Source organism: Haliotis asinina, chromosome 5 (assembly GCF_037392515.1).
Source record: "Haliotis asinina isolate JCU_RB_2024 chromosome 5, JCU_Hal_asi_v2, whole genome shotgun sequence".
Classification (NCBI taxonomy): Eukaryota; Metazoa; Mollusca; class Gastropoda; order Lepetellida; family Haliotidae; genus Haliotis; species Haliotis asinina.
Genome location: NC_090284.1, coordinates 58,822,868 through 58,839,617, shown reverse-complemented (window position 1 = coordinate 58,839,617; position 16,750 = coordinate 58,822,868). Strand labels below are relative to the sequence as shown.

The following is a 16,750-nucleotide window of genomic DNA, read 5'->3' as shown; positions in this document are numbered from 1 at the left end:
AGAGGATATGATATAACTTTCTGTGAACATTGGTCACAATGTGAGCCACGGGTCATAAATACTGTTGAAAATGAGAGTGGAACCTACAGTTACTCCCCTTTGAGGAAATGTTCATGCCACACTGCATGGGGTGAGTGAGTGATTTGGGTTTTACTCTGCTTTTAGCATTACTCTAGCAATGTCATGGCAAGGAACACCAATAATGGGCATTACACACTGTACCTATGGGGGAATTAAACCTTGAGAACAAGTCAAACTTTCTGTCTGAATGAGTTAGATTTTACTCCACTAAAACCACACCCTCAGCATATCAAGCAAATACTTTATCTACCAAGTTGCCCCACCAGGGATGAGTGAGTCAGTTGGGTTTTACGCCACTCAATATTCCAACAATAATGACGAGCCAATGCTTTAACCACTGGGCCACCCAACCGCTGTGTTGTGTCATGAAACAATCTATGAAGCAATCTATGCAAGATTTTTGCTTTCGGACAAATCATTTCAAAATGTTAATGAACTGAGGCACTGGCACATCAAGCATATCAAGCATGTAAGTCTCCATCTGCTGTTTCCTGATTGGCTGGTAAAAGAACATGTGGTTTTGTGCTGTGCTCAACAATGCCACTGATTTTGTAATGTTGTCACTTTCGTCATTAGAACTGCAGTCTATAGCATCACAGATGTTGACAAATCTATTAATACGACATGGATCCAATATGTCACTGAATTTATGGAGTAATAAATACAAATACAGTTGTGGCATTTAGTGGGTATAAAGTATTCACTGACTTCTTGCAAACATATTTCCATACAAAGAAAACCATACCGAAGACACACCTGAAGATGACACACAAATATTGTCAATCACATCAGTGTCTTCGACATCAACCAACCTGAATTGGGTTCCATTTCCTGGCTGTGTCTACCACAATGACTCTGTTGAGTCTGGGCTGACTGACATACACAAAGTCCTTGACATTGGCAACGGCACCCCACTCACAGCCTGCATCAGAGTCGCACATCTTAAGTGGGGCATCAATGTTGTCGGGGATGAACTTGAAGTTGCCAAACTCTGGCTTCACGTCTCGCTCGAGGAGACAGGTCTCAGGCTCGTACACAGTGTAACCCTTGTTGTGGAAAACGATGAAGGAGCCATATGATTTTGGGGAATAGGTATCTGCAAGAAGAAACATGTCCATTAAAGAACAGAATTTACACCAATAAGTTCAAAACAGATGGTATATCTCCTATCAGTGTTGAATACATAAATTTGATGAGATACTCTTTTAAAGTACCTTTCCATAGTTTTGTGAAACTTGGATTAAATGGGTGATAGCTGCAAAAAGAAAGGTCAAAACAAAGTATAGATTGAAAATGCTTTGTGAGATATTCCTCGTCAAAATGTATTTAAATTATATTGCAGAAAGCTGAAAGAAACACTTCTCTCAACTTTTCCTTGCTTACCTAGACTTGTTAAAGTAATCATAAACATCACTTCTCTTGTTATTATAAATGTTTGATTTGCCTATATTACATCTTATTCAAATTTTATGATTCATAACTATGAACTGACTTGTTGTTGAGTAGTTTTGAGAGAGTGTGGTTTTAGGCCACATTTAGCATTCCATGCATCTATCTACGTAAATGGCATACTATGACGTGTGTCTATCATATCAACCAGTCTGACCAACCAGTCCCGCCTCTTGCGACAAGCATGGGTTACTGAAGATCAATTCTTAATCTGATCTTCAAGACCCCATTCCAATCAGGAATAAATGAAAATAAATTGTTGACTAAATGGTATCTAATCCCGATACCAAGTTAGTGAGTGAATGGTCTAATGCATTTTCAAACTGAATTGTATCTGACACCTATCAGTTTGCAGTGGTAGGAAAACCCAAAGTAATACAAACCCTCATTATGATAGGACAGATGGAGAAACAGTATTGCTGTGAATGCAGGATTTTAACTCATGTTCATATGTCTCAACTACATCTTTGATACACAACAAATCACTGGAGATTCCAGGGGTTTAGATGATCGGCCCATCCATTCATTTCACTCAGTGAGTATATTGTTTGTTTATATACTGAACAGCAAAAGAAATGCAAGTTTGGGAAAAAATGAAATCTCACAACTTCTTCTACTTTACAAAAAACAGTTGTGTTTCTTTTCCTGCTCAGTACGTTGATTAACTGCAATATTATTGCTTTGTCATTGTGGCATAAAAATAATCAAGTCTAGACCAGGCAATTCAGTGAGTCTGACCAACCGATCCTGTCAGCTGACCATAATGTAAAGATACAAATTCTAACCAAGAGAGTCAGAGGGGCACTGTAGACAGACTCACAAGAGTTAGTCTTGTTCGGGTTCTGTATGAAGATGGAGGCCACATCTTCTGACCGCCCTCCCTGGTTTTTGGCAATACACTTGTAGGCACCAGTGTCCCTCAGGTAGTCAGCCTTGTGCACCGTTAGGGTGCCATTTTCATCTGAATCAAAGAAGCACATCTCAAGTAATATTTATTGAATTGGCTGTGATGGATAAAAATATACATGCAATACTTTAGTTTGTCATCCCCAGCTTGTCACTGTTAAACAGGACACTGACCAATTCCTACATCTCCATGAAATGTCAGTCAAAAAGCTAGAAAGACATGGACAAGTGGCATATGGTTGACCATTTGCCCCTACATTCCCCTACTGGGATCTACTCACAGCTATATTTTCCATTTGGCTGTATTCTTCAGTATATTTGCCTTTGGGACCTATTCTTACCTATATTCCCCACTGAGATCTATTCTTTCCTGTATTCCCCACTGAGATCTATTATACTATATTCCCAACCGAGATCTATTCTTACTTTTATTCCCCATTGAGATCTATTCTACCTATATACCCCAATGAGATCTTATCTTACCTGTATACCACACTGAGATATATTCTTTCCTATATTCCCCTTTGGAACTATTCTTTGAGAGATGAACTAGCTACATATCTTTCTATTTATTCTAAATTGAGACCTATTCCTGCTCCACAGATTCCCAACTTAATCTTTTCTTATGATGGTTCTCAACTGAGACCTATTCCTGCTCCACAGATTCCCAACTTAATCTTTTCTTATGATGGTTACCAATTGGGATCTATTCCTGCTCCACAGATTCCCAACTTAATCTTTTCTTATGATGGTTACCAATAGGGATCAATTCCTGCTCCACAGATTCCCAACTTAATCTTTTCTTATGATGGTTACCAATTGGGATCTATTCCTGCTCCACAGATTCCCAACTTAATCTTTTCTTATGATGGTTACCAATTGGGATCTATTCCTGCTCCACAGATTCCCAACTTAATCTTTTTTTATGATGGTTCTCAACTGGGATCTATTCCTGTTCCCTAGATTCCCAACTTAATCTTTTCTTATGATGGTTACCAATTGGGATCTATTCCTGCTCCACAGATTCCCAACTTAGCTCTCTTCACTCCATGCATCCTAACCAGGATCTATTTATCACATATCCCCAACTTAAATCAGTTCTTCCATAGATTTGGTAATATAAGTAAAATCAGTCATGTACAAGTATATAGAAAAATGAAATTTTTGTTGATTCAAAGGAAAATTAAATTGAATGACACAATTGAGTTTAGTGGCCACTTGCAGCAATATTCCAGAAATATCACGGCAAAGGACACCAGATATTGGTTTTACATACTGTACCCATGTTTGGAATCGCACATGGGTCTTTGGTGTGACAAGCAAACACTCGGCTACCACATCCTCCTCATTACACAACTGAAGAAGCAAAAATCTAAACACATTCTCCACATACGTGTTCTGATGAAATGGTTAGGTGTTTCTGGGATGGCCATCTCATTGACCTCCCAGCTGATCTTTGGTTTGGGGACACCCTCTGCATGACACTTGATGACCACATCCGAACTAGACTGCATCATCTGAGATGAATGAGACACACGCACCACAGGGGGCACTGAAACAGACATATCATCGTCATCGTCATCATCATCATCATCATCATCATCATCATCATCATCATGCATATCTTCTTATGATTGCTGAGTATGTATAAATAGTATATAAAGTTAGTAAATCCTAGTAATTTAGTCTTTATTGTCCAGTGAGTTACAGTTCTCATCTTAAAATGTATCCGAGAACCAAGATGACTGGATTCACCCAACACTGTAAGACATTGTTCCTCAAAGACTAGTCAAATTTTGGAGGGGTTTCTCAAACCAATCCAGTTATTTTATAAAACTCGCAAGTCTGAAATGAGCTGTGGGCGACAGAACGTACTCTGAACTTTGAGGTTATGTATCTGCTGAACCAAAGGGTTGTTGACATCCTCACAGGTGTAGTTGCCCATGTGGTCTACCCCGACCTTGGAGAAAAACAGAGACCCATCCTCGAAAACCTGCAACAAAACATGAGTGAGTGAGTTAGTTTAGTTTTACACTGCTTCTTAGCAATATTCCAGGGTTATCATGGTGGGGAACACCAGAAATGGGTTTCACACATTGTGCCCATGTGAAGAATCGAACTCGGGTATTTGTCATGATGAGAAAATGCTTGAACCACTAGGCTATCCTACTGAAACAAAACATGACAACATTAGGGAGAAAAAAGGTAATTGAAGCATCCCTCATCTTGCCCGCTACTTAGGTTTCTATGACAAGGTACATCAGAGATAAGGTCTTTTTCAATCTATTGTGACTTGATGGAGTGCAAAACATTTAATCAGCTTTTGTTGCAGTATTCTTTTGAGTTTGGTTGGTTTATTGAGTAACGCCACACTCATAGGCCAGGAGCATTAGACATGACATTGGGAAAAAAAATAGTAGCAAGATGTATTTTTCAGGAAAGCTTCAGAACATTATTGCCATGTGCAGAGTACAAAGTTCTGCAAATTCTACCTTGTGGCATTTTCAAAATGGCCACCTATTTCAAGATGGCTGCCCAAATCATTAAAATGATTATACACACATATATTTTGTCAATAAATATGCCATGTGACATATCAAATGAAAGCTCATTTCACAAGGAATGTAAATATATTACTTTTAACACCACACATACATAAGACAATAAAAAATGGCATGATAACAATAATGTTATGAAGCGACATTTGTTTTTCTTGTTGCTAAGAAAAGGCTTTGGTGAAGTTGTTGCCTTCATGTCTGTCTGTTTGACTGAGCCTGTTGACTCTGTTCAGCAGATCATATCCATCAAACTCCACTAAACTGAACCGTAATGTTGAAGCACAAAGGACACATAGGTGTCACATATCTGACAAACTTTGTAGCAGTTGGCTACCGCCAATGACATAATGCACTCTCTTTGGATGGTCATTGTTGTCTCTGACTTGTGATCTCAGTTGATTAGCAAACATCTGATATCTCACTGCTGAGGCTGCCTTCTTTCCTATAGTAACTGCGTTGTCTGCGTTTACCGGTTTGTCAGCTACAACACCACTTGCTATGCAGATGAGCGAAACATGCTCTTCATAGGAGAAAGGAGAATGGTCTTTCACCAATGGAAGAATGTTTCATAGTCCTTGTTGTCTCTCATGATGTAGCATAAATGGAGCTCAACATGTTGCTCAGATGTGTGGCTGTGCACCCCTGTGAATCTCACGAAAGCATCACATATTGGTATGCACTGAAGCATTGCATTGACCCAGCTGGCAACAGTGCTGTCAGTTATACCACGACCATGAGCCATTCCACCACAGATCTTCAGCAGTCGCATCAGATCTTGCTCGATCACTTGGTCAAGTTGCCATTCCAGAATTTTTAGTTGTGAGACAAACGATCTTGGACAACAGGCAGATATCACGCTGTGAGCATTTGCTGTTTGACGACCTTGAGAGACTTTCACTTGGTCCGACTTGGACTTTATTATGCCACACATGAAACCATGTAAAGAGTCTGGTACCAGTGTGCTGCTTTCATCATGTTAAGAAGCAATTTCTTTCATCCAAGAACATGTAAATTCTCAGCTTTCCATGCTCACAAGAGCTGATATTATCCTTCCTCAAAAAGTTCATAAATTTAAGATGAAAAGTTTTTGGCTCATATCCATTGGTTCCACCTGGATAGCTATTCAGAGATGTGAGCTCCAGAAGTGAATTCCGACATTCAGCATTTTCACGAATATACATTCAGAGTTTCTCAAGTGCTTCATGTTTTACTGTATCGAGAGGCTGACCTCTTCCATCTGTATTGTCCTCAGCTGGAAATGGCTTACCAACATATCGAGGACAAGACAATCATGATGGTATTTCAACGCTGCAGCTTGTATATCAAAGGTATTTGAGATCCAGAGGTTGACAGTGTCCCCACACTCGTCAACTCGAGCATCTGCTTTCTTGAGTATACTTTGAATAGAATCCATCATCATAGCTTCGTGTGACTTGACTCTACGATGATTGGGAATTTTTAAATCAGTTTTTCCCTTTGCTATTTCCTCTGTACAGTTGAGACAATGTGCTTTGACATTGACAACAGTGGCATTTGAGCGCAATTTAGAAGCTGGGCTTTCAACATCAAGAGATAGTTTTTCATTTTTTCTTTTGAAAGAATTGATGCTCCTCGTTCTGATGTAGTGTCTTCTGCATTCCGCAATGGGCAACATAAATAACTTTCTTTCTTCAAAATATGACTGGTAACCATCTTCTCTCTATATACTTCCTCGGACAAGACCATGAAGACCCTTTTCACCAACTTCACCATGGTCGGTTGCTATGTCTTTTCCACTGATTGGCATTCCACATCTTTCCATCATTATGTTGTGTTTTATGTTGTTCTGTCAGTTTTAAACACTTACTTCAATAATGTTCACCCAAATATCACATCTTATCTATTTCATTTGTTGCATAAAGTCATTGAATTGTTTCAAAATCAAAATTTACTTAAATATTTTGGAAAAATCATGATGAAATCCAAAATTTCACGTCCCACTGGTGACCTTGTTTTTCTCACAGAAATGCACTTCTTGTACTGTTTACCAGAGAACATATATATATGCTTATCACCTTCACATGGATTCAATGGTAATTTTTTCATGAAAAAGATAAAATCATCTATCTTGAGAGGATAGTAATTTTGTCCATCAATAACAGCTAAAAATATATTAAGTCAACCATAGTGGACAGTTTGATAAATTTGACCAAATGCTCAAGCATCAAATGTGTTGTTTTCATGCCATTTTTATTGTCTTATGTATGTGTGGTGTTGAAAGTAATATATTTAGATTCCTTGTGAGATGAACTTTCACTTGATATGTCACATGGCATATTTCTTGACAAAATATATGTGTGTATAATCATTTTATTGATTTTGGTGGCCATCTTGAAATTGGCAGCCATTTTGAAAATGCCAAAATGCATGATATCAATATATTTAGATTTCTTGTGAGATGAGCTTTCATCTGATATATGACATAGCATAATTACTGACAAAATATATGTGTGTATAATCATTTTAATGAATTGGGCGGCCATCTTGAAATTGTTGGCCATTTTGAAAATGCCACAAGGTAGAATTTGCCAAACTTTGTACTTTGCACATGGCAATGATGTTCAGTAATTTTCCAGCTATATGATGGCAGTCTGTAAATAATCGAGTCTGGACAAGACAATACAGTGATCAACAGTTTGAGCATCAATCATGCAATTAAGACGTGTCAAAAAATTTAGCAAGTGTGACCACTTGATTCTATTAGTCGCAATTTACAACAAGCATGGGTTACTGAAGACCAATTCTAACCTGGATCTTCACAAGTCTTTTGTGAAAGCTAAGTGAACATTCTTTTTTATGTAAGATTATATATTTTTCTGCAAAACACATGACTTAATGCATGCTGCAATTCTTTGAACCCTGTTATATTTAAAGAAGTAAACTTCTCAAGCGATAATCTTGTCAATTTGATGCATGTATGGGGATTACTCAATTTCAACATAATGTAGAAAACTCAAAGCTGGGTAGGAGTGAATGAGGATGGTTTTGAGCCACTTTCAGCAATATTCCAGCAACATCGCTGTGGGAGATACCAGAAATGCACATTTTACCCATGTACTCTGCATCAGGAGTAATTGCTTTAACTACTACTGGTGAACAAGGATAAGTTGGACCAGCACAGAGAACACATTTACAAGGCGTAGATAGTGCACAGCAATGAGCAAACCCATCTGGTTTGTGAAAGGTAGAGCTGATGTAGCCTAGTACACATGCAGTGCATGACAATGAAATTAATTCCATAGCTGCAGCTGACTTGCTCGTAAGACTTTCACATGGTCAATGTAGCAACTACACTTGGTTGCGGACAACCTGGGGTCTAGCTCCTAACGAACAAAGTGCCAGTGGAAGGCACTCATACATGCTAATACAGGTCAACTGTCAGGTCAGTGCTCCTTGTTTCCCAATAGGTTATCCCCTCATCCCCCCAGCTGAGTAGAAGGGACACCTGACAACTTCGTGGGGAGCTGAGTTACCATAAAAACCTGTATATCTTAATCTAATTATATAAATACTTATTTGAGAGTTCTTATATATTAATACAGTAGACATCTTAAATGTTGATACATCCTACCGTGAGTTCATCATTGTTTAGTTCACGGATGTCACGGTTAAATCTCTTCCAGATGATCTCATCGGCACCTGACACACCACATTTAAGTTCAAGTCCATTTCCAACGGTTGCCAAAGTCGGGATGACTTTCATGTCCTGGTGCAACTTTTTCACCTTCATCGAGCCTAAAGAAAGAAAGTTGACATCCTTTAACAGCATTGGAAAAAGACCAAAATCTTTTTTCTTCCAATTTCAGTACTTCAAACAGTAGCCTGTGGCCAAACTAGAACCTTGTTGGCAAATAATTATGTCTGCTTCAAAGGATTCTGATTGATTGCTGCATAGTTGTCTTTGCAGGAAAGATTCAACACACTATTTAAATACTTCAGCTGGCTGCACAAAATTGCTGAGGTTTCTTATTTCCCAATCATGTGGTTATCATTTGCCAAATCCTATTCACTGTGAAGTACATAAACATATTGATCATCACATTTATTTCAAAGGCCTTCAGATCCTCTGAAGCATACATGTCCATATCCTAATTGGTGTTTTTCCTAATTCCTTGACATCCGAACAAATTCAGGACAAAAATTGGTAAACAAAATATTCAAGGTTGAGGTCATCTCATTAAAACTTTATAATAGCTTGGTGAATTTCCAGGTTAATGGCAAACAAAATGGTTACCGGCTGAAGTCAATGTCAGAACTAAATGTGTAGTGAAGACAAGTACCATTGAAGGCAGCAATGAATTCGCTGACAGACAGTTTCCCATCAACAGGATTGCGGTCAGCGTAACGGATCATGTCAGCAAGGATACAGGCATCAGAGAGACGCTCATAATGTTCCCTTTTCTCCACTTCTCTGGCCTCGATATCCTCCAAGTAGAAGTCAAGGTCACGGTCATAGAAGCTGAACATCAGAGTTGCCAGGTATTCGCGCTCTGAAACAGTCAAACATCACTTAATGCTATACATGGCTAGTCTCTACTAGACAAGGAAACATTTGTTTCCCAGGGAGAATCATCAGTGTTTCCATCACCATAGTGCTCAGTGCTTTTTTTATATCTTTGTGGGCAAATTACCAAATAGCTTAACTTTTGTTGGCAGGATATCAGTAGACCTAAGCTCCTGTCGGCTGTAATATGTCTGTGCCTAATTGATGTTTTTGCAAAGAATTAAGCTTACAACGATAACACAACATGAATGTCCAGGAGGAATAAAAGAGCTGAGTTTCATGGCATGGTAGGCAGTTTATCAGTCGAATTACAGCTGTATGTGTTGTATGTAATTACATGTGGAGCAGACAAACCAGATTTGATCCACAACAGCATGAAACAACCTTCCCCTGGCACCCAATTTTACAGTGGGTTAAGTCCTCTAAACACCCATTGTAAAACATTTTGAGTTACCAACAGATAGTACCAGCAATAAGGCACAAGCTCTGTTCTCATAAGAAAAAAAAATCAGACTCTCCCTCAAATCTAGCCACTAAAGCACAACAACTTAATCAGCCAAAAGTATCTACAGCCTGTAGTGACACAGAAAGTTATGATACAACAAAAATAACCATGTGTGTCAAAATATGTATGGCACTCTGCAAAATCAAATGACAAACAGGGAAATCAACCCTAAACCAATAAATGATTAGATACCCTAGTACATCTTGACATCAAATAACACCGCTGGTGAAGAAGTTCATATTGACACACATGGTCGCCAACAAATGTTGCACTGGTGTAAGTCTTTGTTAAAACATGGGATTTACTACTGTCTTATGCTTTGTGAAAGAATTATCTTGTCTGGTATGTTTACTGGAAAACTGCACATGCTTTAATGCAAACATTATTAAGATGGCAACCATGTGGTTCAATTCTTTGAAAATCCAATGTGACATGTCAATATCGATTTTCAGTAATCATTATCACTATTTGATTTTGTATTTGAATACCAATTTAAATTATTTCCAAACAGTCCAAAACAATTTTGACTCCCACTCCAGTAGTTTCAAGCAATGACATAATGCAAAATGTGATTGCTTGACACCAAACTAAAATTATCCAATAAGAATTGTTGTTAGCAGAAATAGACAAGTTGACAATGGATTTCACGCTAAAAATGGTGACTCTGAAATCTGAATTTTTACTTGTAAAAAGAAACGAATTGAAAATGATCGAATCGAAGGCCCAATATCAAAAACTGAACTGAATCAAGGACTGGATGAATCGTTGCCACCGTAAATGTTACAACAACAATACAAGCCATGTTAGACATGGTTTCTTATATCGTGCTGAAACATACACATCACGCATTGAATGAATCCCTTGTATTATTTCAAGCCAGAAAGTCATGTCAGAAACATAACTCAGAGACTTGAACTAGTGAAGAATTAGATGAAAATTATTTCATAGATAAACAATAAAATCACAGATAGGTCACACACCATACAGTACATAACTTAAAGATCCACCACCAAGTGTCAACCCATCCAATGATTGTCTTGTATAAAACATTGTCAATCTCACCCAGACCATGTCAAGTTCCTACCCATCCAGAGTTGAAACTCAACTATAATACTTGAGTACAAGTGTTTGCCACTAGCATGGCAATGTCCCCCCACTGCTAAAGAAGAATGAAATATTTATATCATATTTACTATGTGTTACTTCTCGTTCACACACAAGATGCGTGAAATGACTGCTGTCTGGATAATCACCCAACGTAGACAAAATTGAAGACATTGGCTGCAATGTTTTATGGAATATTGCGTTAACATACGTTTCTGTGTGTGTGTCATATTGAAAGTAACATCAAGGTCACCCAAATCAACCGGTGTGTACCTAATTCCCCAATGTAGGCTGTCACCATATTTGAAGACACTGGGTACACCATACTAAGTTTTCAGACATATGATGGTGGTCTGTGAATAATCAAATCTGGAGCAGACATTCCACTGATTAACATCATGAGATAGATTTACCACTTGATTCTGTTCGTCGCCTCTCACAAAAGAGACGGGATGCGAATTCCTGTGTCTTTTACACATAAAAATTGACAATGGATGCAACAAAATTATTATTATTAATTTAGTGCATCCACAGAGATGCAGAAAAAGTCCAAACATGTTTTGTAAAAATTCCAAATAACAATATCTTATCACTGAGTTTGCTATCTGAATCATTTGCAATTTAATTACTGTAACAAATAATGTGATCATGATACACAATACAATAACAGTATTAATTCTAACATTTAAATACCTGTGACCCCCATTTTGTTGTCCAGGACCCCTGAAAATTAAGAGTATCACCCTCAAGTACAGGACAGGAGGTAAATCCCTGGACAAGCATGGGTTGCTGAAGAACAATTCTAACCCAGATGTTCACAGTGGTGAATAACCACTAACATAGCCCTACCTTCTTGGACTTCTGTCTGGCAGTTGGGCTCTGTGAACTTCTCACAGTGATACTCCAACAGACTCTGCTTCAACTTCTCATATTCCTCCCTTGTACATTCTTTCTTCTTCTGAATACCCTTTCCTTCTACATTCTTCACTCCATCGTTTAACATTATGTTGGCCTTGACCTGTACATCTTCCTTGTAGACTGGTTTTTCAGTCTGTCTGATTGGCTCTCCTTTGGCGGAAGATTTAGGGTAGTCGTATATTTCTGCAGAGTTGATGATGGGAGATTTGATGGCATCTTGTGGTATGTCATTGTCAATGTCAATTTCAGATCTGTCAATGGCAGGTGCTTCAGTGTTCTCCTTGACCTTGACCTGTGCAAGGGCCTGCTCCCTGTCCAGCTTTTCTACACAATGAAAAAACAGAAAAAAGTTTACTTTTTGATTCTCAAATGTAATATTGAAAAGTGAATTTAATCTCCATACTTGCTATTCAAGAATTCCCAGTTCATGTAACTGCAAGTGAAATGGATTATATTGCAGTAGAGCATGCAGTTATTCACTAAGACAAGATCTCTGGTTTCCTTAGCATCACATCATTGCTAGCCTTATGGGCGGTTGCTCAACATCCGAGCTCTGGATGCCTTACATTAATCAACTGACACACCATATATATATATTGAACACGAAACAAAAACAAAAACCAGATTTCAGGATCAGCAACACTTGTTCATTAAGCTTCAACAAATATGCACTATCACTCAAGTAAGACACAAGTACAGATGTATTCCCCATTCGAAACATTATACACCAGGCAGGGGACACTACACTCCATTACTCATAACTAATGGATACCAGATATGAGTACGGATTCATTTCAAAATTACATTTTCTGCAAAAACTCACCATATATCAGATTCTGCCACTGATCTGACAAAACACAATGAGGCTCAGATGACCTTATCCAATCAAGGGTCCAGGAAGGACAATCTGATGCTCCCCATTTCCAGATTAATGCAAACGCCATTGTCCAAACCAAACCATAACCATTGTACTGAAGGGTGCATACTCCTGTTCAGCCGAGTTTTTAAGTCAGAATCAGGCAATAATTCCATCCAATAAATATATCATAGCCAGCCATTACTCTTCCAGTTTCTATTTTTTCTTGTCACTATCACTGATTTATTGAGTTACAATTCAGAAGCAATTCTCCACACACAGCGCACAAGCACCCCATGAAAATCAATGGTGATGGTCTCCTTTTCAACATATTGGACTTGGTATTTTCTGATCTGAAGACATAGTCATTGACTCCTACCACACACAACATGGACTGTCATCCCTCCTTAAGACAAGGAATAGACATAATTTTGATATTCCAATTGGTAAGAACAAAGTTTTGTGTTGTACCAATAATGCACTGGTAAAGTAAATGGCAAATGTTCAAAATACAAGTTACCAAACAAATTTTCATTCACTGGTTTGATTAAGCATGCTTTTTTAAGCATGATGGAACATTAGAGAACTGAGCTATCAAACAGATTTAACAAACAGTGTTATTTCTTTGAGAACATCAATCCTGTAAATCATCTAATGAGGGTAGTTTTATACAGCAGTCAGCAATATTAAGGCTGCAGCAGGCAATGAGTCTGATCAAAAGAATCAAAAGACCCTGGCCCAATCCACAGTGAGTGAGTCAGTCAGTCAGTCAGTTTACATTTAAGCCACTTTTTAGCAATATTCAACCAATATCACAGCGGGAGACACCAGAAAAAGGCTTCACACACTGTAACCATGTAGGGCATTGAAACAAGGGACCTTGACATGGTGGCAAAACACAACGCTACCACAGTGCACCCGTAATCCAGACCATTTAGAGGCCATGGGGTTGAACCACACCATCTCGTGGACGCTAGGTCATAAATCAGACTAATTAGTTGTAGAAATGGGCAGCTTAGAGGCGTACCAAACTATCTTGTGGTGGTTGTAGCAGCACTGTACACAACATCTGCTGTGATGGTGTCATCACTCATCACTCAAAAAGACAGAGGTTCGATTCCTCACAAGGGTACAATGTGTGAAGTCCGTTTCTGGTGTTCCCACCATGATATTGCTGGAATATCGCTGAAAGTGTTGCAAGAATAAACTCACAAAATCTTGGAATTGCACCAGGTAGCAGAAGAAATGTATAAACTCAGGCCACAGGGTTACATTAACATCTGGATTCGAATCTTCTCTTGTTGAATTAAGAAGTTATGTAATTTCATCACTGTAACACAAACTGACTAGAATTCACGTAGTAATTGCACTACCAAAAGCTCAGTGGAACCAAGTGTAAATGAATAAAACTTAAACATGTACATTTCTAGACCATATTCCATAGATTTGATAAATGACATTTCATGACTATGACAAATCATGTATTATGTATGAAGCATAAATTCTGTTTTTAAATACCAATCTTTCACTTTCTTGCCTTTCCTGTTTTGCTCAAAGTGTCAGAAACTGACACAATGACTGGGGGTTAAACATCTTTAACTTACTTCTACCAGACAGTTATTTTTAGACACCAAAGAAAGTTGTCTTCACATGGTTCCTAGTTAGACCAATGCCTAGCATCCTGACTTCTGTCTCACACCATGTCATTATGGTAACAGAATTTGAGGTAAGGTATGGAAGTCTGGTAGCCATGACAACACATCAACTTCAGATCTGTTTCTTGTGTTCCATCTGTCATATACACTCCAAATATTAAGCATCCCTTTCATCAAAACCAGATAATCCCATACGAAGATGATGAAATATCAGATTAATGGGATATTGAATATGAGTTAATGTATTAAACCCTCACACATGATTGTTATTATTTTTTTTTGATTATTTTTTTTTTGATTCACAATGTTTTCACACATTTAAGTGAGTGAGTCTAGTTTTAAGCCGCACTCAGCAATATTCCAGCTATATGGCGGCGATTTGTAAATAATCGAGTCTGGACCAAACAATCCAGTGACCAACAACATGAGCATCGATCTGCGCAATGGGGAACCGATGACGTTTTCACACATTTAAAGGTACGGTAGACGCAGTCAAAAAGTAACATTGTTAGGTACAGTTGTGCTGATATACATGGTACATAAGACAATCAGTAGTATTCCTATGGGAGTAGGTTGCTGCATGCCAGCTAAATGGCCCCGTGTTGGGAGGTTTGGGCAGGGATGGCTGGATGGCTGGCTGGATGGATGGAATCAATGGATGGATGGACAGATGGATGGATAGATGGATAGATGGATCCACATAAGACTAGGATAACACAGATGACATAGACCAAATTATCCATCCCTTTCCTCATAGTGCTTGAAAAGTGCATGTAGAGATGACCAAAAGGAAAAGAATTTGTCAACACAAGAAGAGGAATAAACATATTTTGTCAAGTCATAATACTTAATTATCTCCCTTTTCACATGGCCGATAAAGGTTCCATTTGAATTTCTACTATGTCTTAGGATAACTTGTTTCGCGACAAGTATTATGGCATGTACTGGATTATTATTTTTCCCTTTGATCCTAAGCAAGACATTCTGTTTTGTGAAATACAACGGAATATTCAAGTCAGTTAAGAGCCATGACTGATAGTTTTTCTGGTAAGACTTTCAAAATTGACACAGTAGACATATAAACAATTGTCTGGGAACTCATAAATCAGGAATGGCATTTCTCTTCCATTAAATGTTTTCATGCTCTGACAAATGCAATAATAATGACATTACAAACGAAACATTTCTTATTCAGACCTCAATTTAGTACCATGGTTCTTGCAAAAGTCCATGTCAATTTTTGACCTTCTGAAAAAAAACATCTAAATAATTCAAAAGCATATTTGCTTGTTTCACATTGCAATAAAAGCAGTGCATCTGGAATTTGTCTGGTGCAACTAGGTTTCTATCTTAGGTTGCACCAGGTGCAAGTAAGTCAACATCTCTTAAATCAAGCCCTGTTATTATTATTATTTTTCATTTACAAAGTAACCACTGAGTCACTGTTCTCAAGGAAGCCCCAGCAACATGGGTTATATACTGGACAAACATAGTTAGGAATATCTATAAATTTTTAAATTATGAATAATAATCTATTTATTCATTGACACACTGATGAAATATCAATCATAAAAATACTACTATCCCTAACTTGGACAAAAATATTATTGAACAGTTTATTTTTTCTTCTGACCACTGACAGGCTTTGAGAAAAATAAAATCAGCCACTAAAAACAGATTTAAAATGGCATTCAGAATCAACATGGGGCAGGAAAATCATCAGCTAGACACACGGGCATACAGTGTTCCCAGAAATTATTGAGAAAATCTTTGTTTTTTTTCTAATGATGCTAAGATTGGAAAAAGGGCTTTCACTATGGACTAAGCATACTAAATAATGGAGACAACCCTTGAAGGCTTAGAAGGCAGCTCATTACGTCAAGAGTTATCTCCCTTGTCTGAGCAGACGGCTTCCTGTGTTGACATGGCAGAATTTACAGCAAGAGAGAAAAGAAAGCTCATTCTAGATGATTTTGAAAGGGGTGAGGCTGATGCTAAAGTGTTAGCTTGTAGACATGGTATTCCTCTGTCTACAGTATACAGAACTTTGAAGAATATTCAAACAGGAACCGGGATAGAGCACAAAGCAGGGGCAGGTCGGCCTAGGAAATTCACTGTTGTGGATCGCCGAAGACTTGGGCAGATTGTGAGTAGGGGCAAATTGAAAAGTGTTGA

At 38.1% G+C, this 16,750-nt stretch overlaps 1 protein-coding gene across 2 annotated transcripts in view; it reads right to left on the bottom strand.

The window, feature by feature from the left end:
- Window positions 1–16,750, bottom strand: part of LOC137284937 (follistatin-related protein 5-like) — a 106,467-nt gene that overhangs the window by 7,165 nt on the left and 82,552 nt on the right. For both annotated transcript variants that reach the window (XM_067817006.1, XM_067817008.1), the window contains exons 5-11: window positions 11,996–12,388; window positions 9,314–9,523; window positions 8,605–8,768; window positions 4,312–4,429; window positions 3,830–3,988; window positions 2,351–2,491; window positions 894–1,177 (exon numbers count right to left, since the gene is read on the bottom strand). In XM_067817006.1, coding sequence (XP_067673107.1) covers window positions 894–1,177; window positions 2,351–2,491; window positions 3,830–3,988; window positions 4,312–4,429; window positions 8,605–8,768; window positions 9,314–9,523; window positions 11,996–12,388 — 1,469 coding nt within the window. The remainder of the gene's footprint in view (window positions 1–893; window positions 1,178–2,350; window positions 2,492–3,829; window positions 3,989–4,311; window positions 4,430–8,604; window positions 8,769–9,313; window positions 9,524–11,995; window positions 12,389–16,750) is intronic.